The 4191-nt window shown below is 37.3% G+C and overlaps 1 protein-coding gene across 1 annotated transcript in view; it reads left to right on the top strand.

Moving 5' to 3' along the window:
- Positions 1-278: 278 nt before the first annotated feature.
- Positions 279-4191, top strand: part of LOC104525564 (exocyst complex component 5-like) — a gene marked incomplete at its 5' end in the record, with an annotated part of 9746 nt that continues 5833 nt past the window's right edge. The window contains 3 exons of the mRNA XM_010168759.1: positions 279-387; positions 1143-1263; positions 2037-2123. Coding sequence (XP_010167061.1) covers positions 279-387; positions 1143-1263; positions 2037-2123 — 317 coding nt within the window. The remainder of the gene's footprint in view (positions 388-1142; positions 1264-2036; positions 2124-4191) is intronic.

Raw genomic sequence — 4191 nt, 5'->3', positions numbered from 1 at the left:
TTATTATTATTATCTGTTTATACTTTTGCTTTTTGTGTGCTAAAACAAACATCCTGTGGCACTCTAGCTTCAGTTTACTTGTTAATGCTGAAGGTTTTGTTGGTACTAAAGGCTCTTCCTGAGTAGTTCTCTGCATGGATACTTTTCACTTAGAATAAAATTCCAATTATTCTGGAATACTTCTTACATTTTAAGCTTATCCCCTACGCAATATCAGATAAACTTTAAATTGTATGCAGAACTGACCTTTAGGATATTTTTTTTTTCTTTCTTTTAAGCTCTCTGATCCGTCTGACTTACCGAAGAATGCTTTCAGAATTTTTTCTATGCTTGTAGAGTTCTTATGTACTGAACATATTGATTATGCATTAGAAACAGGCCTTGCTGGTAAGTATCATATTTTCTGAGCATTTCATCTCATTGGCCATTTTGTGCAGATGATCTTTGCAGGTCCTTGCTCTGCCTTATTGATTTGCCTTGGTCAAAATGTATTGGTGAAATAAAATTTGGTTTGTGTATTTAGGAGTCAGCATTTAATGTATTCCAAAGTGTAACTTCCATTTGGGGAATTGATGCATGGGTGGAAGCATGCTCCTGTGTTCAAAAACATTTGTGTCACAGAAATTTTGGGGCATTAGTAATCCCTACCTCTTTTACCTCTAGTTTTAATAGAGGTAAAACTATTACCTCTTTTAATAGTTCTCTGTGCCATAGCAGGAGAATATTTTTATATTAAGGTTTAGTGTCTTATGTTTTATAAGAATTCCATGCTTGTTTGTATACCTGTGCATTTGAAAGAGTGACAGTAAATAAGAAAACTGCTTGTATTAAAGTTAAAAACCTGACAGTGAGAACCTGTATTTCCTACGTGAAAGCATATAACTCATGTTCTGAAGAAATACTTATATTGGCTGTTCCATTTTGCTTTTAGAAATTTTAAAAGCAAAATATTTCTGTGCTTATGGTTATTACCTGATATAGCTATGAGAAAAATTATATATATGGCACCATGGTAAATTTTTGAAACTCTTAAGCCTGTGATTTAAGCAGTTGTGGAAACATTCTGCATATTTAAAAAATCATCATGATAATTATAAGAACTGCATATAATTACAATCCTAATGAAATCTTCTTCGCTTTAGGCATTCCCTCTTCTGATTCCAAGAACGCAAATCTTTATTTCTTGGATGTTGTCCACCAGGCCAATACTATTTTCCATTTATTTGACAAGCAGTTCAATGATCATCTGATGCCATTGATCAGGTACCTTATTTTGATAATCATTTCCTTTGTGAACAGCCATTTTTGGTGAAGAAAACAATTTTTTGGGGTTTTTTTTTTTCATTCTTCATCTCTGTTAAGAGGAGTTTTCCTTGGAGTGGTTCAGCTTGGTGTTGCGGGAAGGTAAAATGCTGTACTGAGAGGAGGGGAAAAAGAGGAGTTAAAGAAATCAGTGCCTTGGAGAACTAATTGGAGAGAGGGAGCTCTTTGTGTATTTATAGGAAGGAGAGACAAGTTGCTCCTTAGAGCCTTCACTTCTGCATTACAGGCCAGGACTAGAGGGGTTCTGTGGCTGCACCTTGGAGTGAGCTGGCAGTGTTGGGGCTGCTGAGATTCCTGGGGCTGGCTCACAGGCTCTGCAGGAGCAGCCAGACGTGCTCCAAGAGCCACAGGTGAACTACATGAAAACTGGTGTTGTGAGGAGCCACGGGATGGAAACACTCGAGGCAGAGCGCGCTGATGTGCTGTGAATTAACCCGCATGAGAAGTGGGTTTGCTCGCTCACTGGTCAGCAGGCACCGTGCTGCCTAAAGTGTGTGACAGTACTGCTGGTCAGCACTCAGCAAATCCTGCTCGGGGTCAAGTGTCTGCTCAGGCTGCTGTTGCTTTGTTGTTCTGAAGCCAACTAACTCCAGCTAAAGTAGTCCTTTCTGATGGGATGGGAAATCTTCAGAAAATTCTGTTGTAAGTAGCAGACAAATTTGTTTTGATGTTTTGACGCTCTGTCACACGCCCAACCGTTTCTACTGTTGCAGTTCTTCTCCTAAATTATCTGAATGCCTTCAGAAGAAGAAGGATATCATAGAACAAATGGAAGTGAAGCTGGATATGGGCATTGATAGGCAAGTAGAGATTTCAACTTTGTAAATTACTAATTCTTGTAAAACTCCTTCGTGATTATGCTAGTGTTCCTTTTAAGGATGAATTATTTCTGAACACAAATTTGATTTCTAATTTTTTAACCCATAATATGCATTATTGTGCATAGGAAATTTAGATTTTGTTTGTTTAGAGGTTCATATTTTCCATGGCAGATTTCTGACCCATAAATACTTCTGGAAGGATGTTAAAAGATTTTGGTTATGTTGAAAGAGTGCAATAATTCAAGTTTTACTTCACTGTCTCCAACTACTTTTTTCTACTTTAAAGGAAAGAGAAATGATGATTGAAATAGGTTAAAGACTTGCAGGATTTTCATGAAGAGCAAAGTTTGACAAAAATAGGTTAGATGATTTGCTTGAGTCTATGCAGTGCTATGGATTAGACCTAGTCACAGAAGTCTGTAGACCTGGAATAATTTTGATTCTGACATTGACTTGCTTTGAGGTTGAGAGTGACTCATTTAATCTTTTTTTTTTTTCTTCTTTTCCTATTTCTCCAAATAACAATGAGGGGATAGCTATAAAAATTGTAAATTAAAATCATAGCTGTTTTGTAGCAGAGGAAAATAACAAAATAACAGGCTTAATATTAGGACATGGAGCTGTTGTGGGATGCCCTGCTTTGGTCTGGGGAGCATATAGTGTTCCCATATTTCAAGGTGGCATTAGTCAACCTAGAACATGTTACTTAAGCTTTTTGTGCCTGTTTTCTCTCTGCAGTAATGAAAATAAGCCATCCTGTGGGTAATGAGGGCTACTCTGGAAGTTACTGAGGTTTTTATAAGGATCACACCATACTGGAGAGGGATGAGAAGAGCATTGTCTAGGAAAAACTGGCGTTGCATTTGTGTCCTACTGGGTACTTTGTGCAGAGAGATGTGGAAGAGATTTGATATGTTATTTGCACCTGTGTTTTCTGCAGGTGCAAAAAGAAAGGTGGAGATAGAGAATGTGTAAGTGGCAACTGAGGTTTTTAGCTGCTCCTGTTGGAAGTGACCTTAGGGGTTTAAACACAAAGTTTGAAATAGTTCAACCGTTGAGGCCATAAGCTTAGATCAGGCACAGGTGGGCCATCAGTGTTACAATAGTTTGTAACTGTTTCTGTAAAATAATTAATCTCTTAAAAGTGATAGTAGGATTTGGGAAAAAAAGTCCCTTTTTGAAAATGGTACATTCAAAGGTTTGTGGATGGAGAGTTCAAAAACATTTGTGCTTTGGCAGATATAAGAGAGAGATTAATCTGGAGATGAATGTTACATGTAAAATGCTTGTGTGCCTGCTTACGTGCTGCTTTGTGGTGCCACTGATGCTGTTGAGAATTGATTGTCTTGCTTAAAGGAATGATCTGGTTTAAAAAATAAAAGCAGATTTCTAAATTTAGTTGATGGTTTCAACATTATCCAATCTGAAAAAGTCCAATAGCAGCTTCTGGAATGACATAGCAATTGTCTACCTCTGTAAAAGTGATTTATTAGCCAAACAAAATTAGTTCAACTGCTTTTCTTTCAGTATGTATTCTGTGTAAACTGCCTTCTGGGAGTATTTATTGAAAGTGGAAATTGAGGAGAATGAAAGTTATAATTTCTTTAAATTTCTACTGAAATGCAAGTCTGAGCAATATGCATGGAAAAGAAGTTTATTCTCTCTTTGGAGATAGATATAGATATAGATATATATATATATCTATTTTCTTCTCCCTTCACCCCAGCTTGAATCCTTCAAGGCCTGTAATGGCCTTGACTGCATTTTCATTAGTTGGTGGGGGGTGGTGAAGAAAAGGGGAGAAGAAAGGAAAAAAGAGAGACAGAGAGAGGTTCTTGGCAAAGGTAGGCACTGAGAGGGGTGTGCAGCCTCTCTCGGCTGCTTTGCTGTTGGACTTGAAGTAAACCAGGGTCTTGACCTTAGATAATGTTCTGAAAAGATAAATCCTGTGAGGAAGAAATAAATTACACTATAAAACTCTATTAGATTTCTGAAAACAAAAGAAATACCAAGCTCTGGCAAAGGAAGAGGTTTTTCTTTTCTCCCC

Source organism: Antrostomus carolinensis, unplaced genomic scaffold (genome assembly GCF_000700745.2).
Source record: "Antrostomus carolinensis isolate BGI_N321 unplaced genomic scaffold, ASM70074v2 scaffold7270, whole genome shotgun sequence".
Taxonomy (NCBI): domain Eukaryota; kingdom Metazoa; phylum Chordata; class Aves; order Caprimulgiformes; family Caprimulgidae; genus Antrostomus; species Antrostomus carolinensis.
This window is presented reverse-complemented; position numbering and strand designations above follow the sequence as displayed.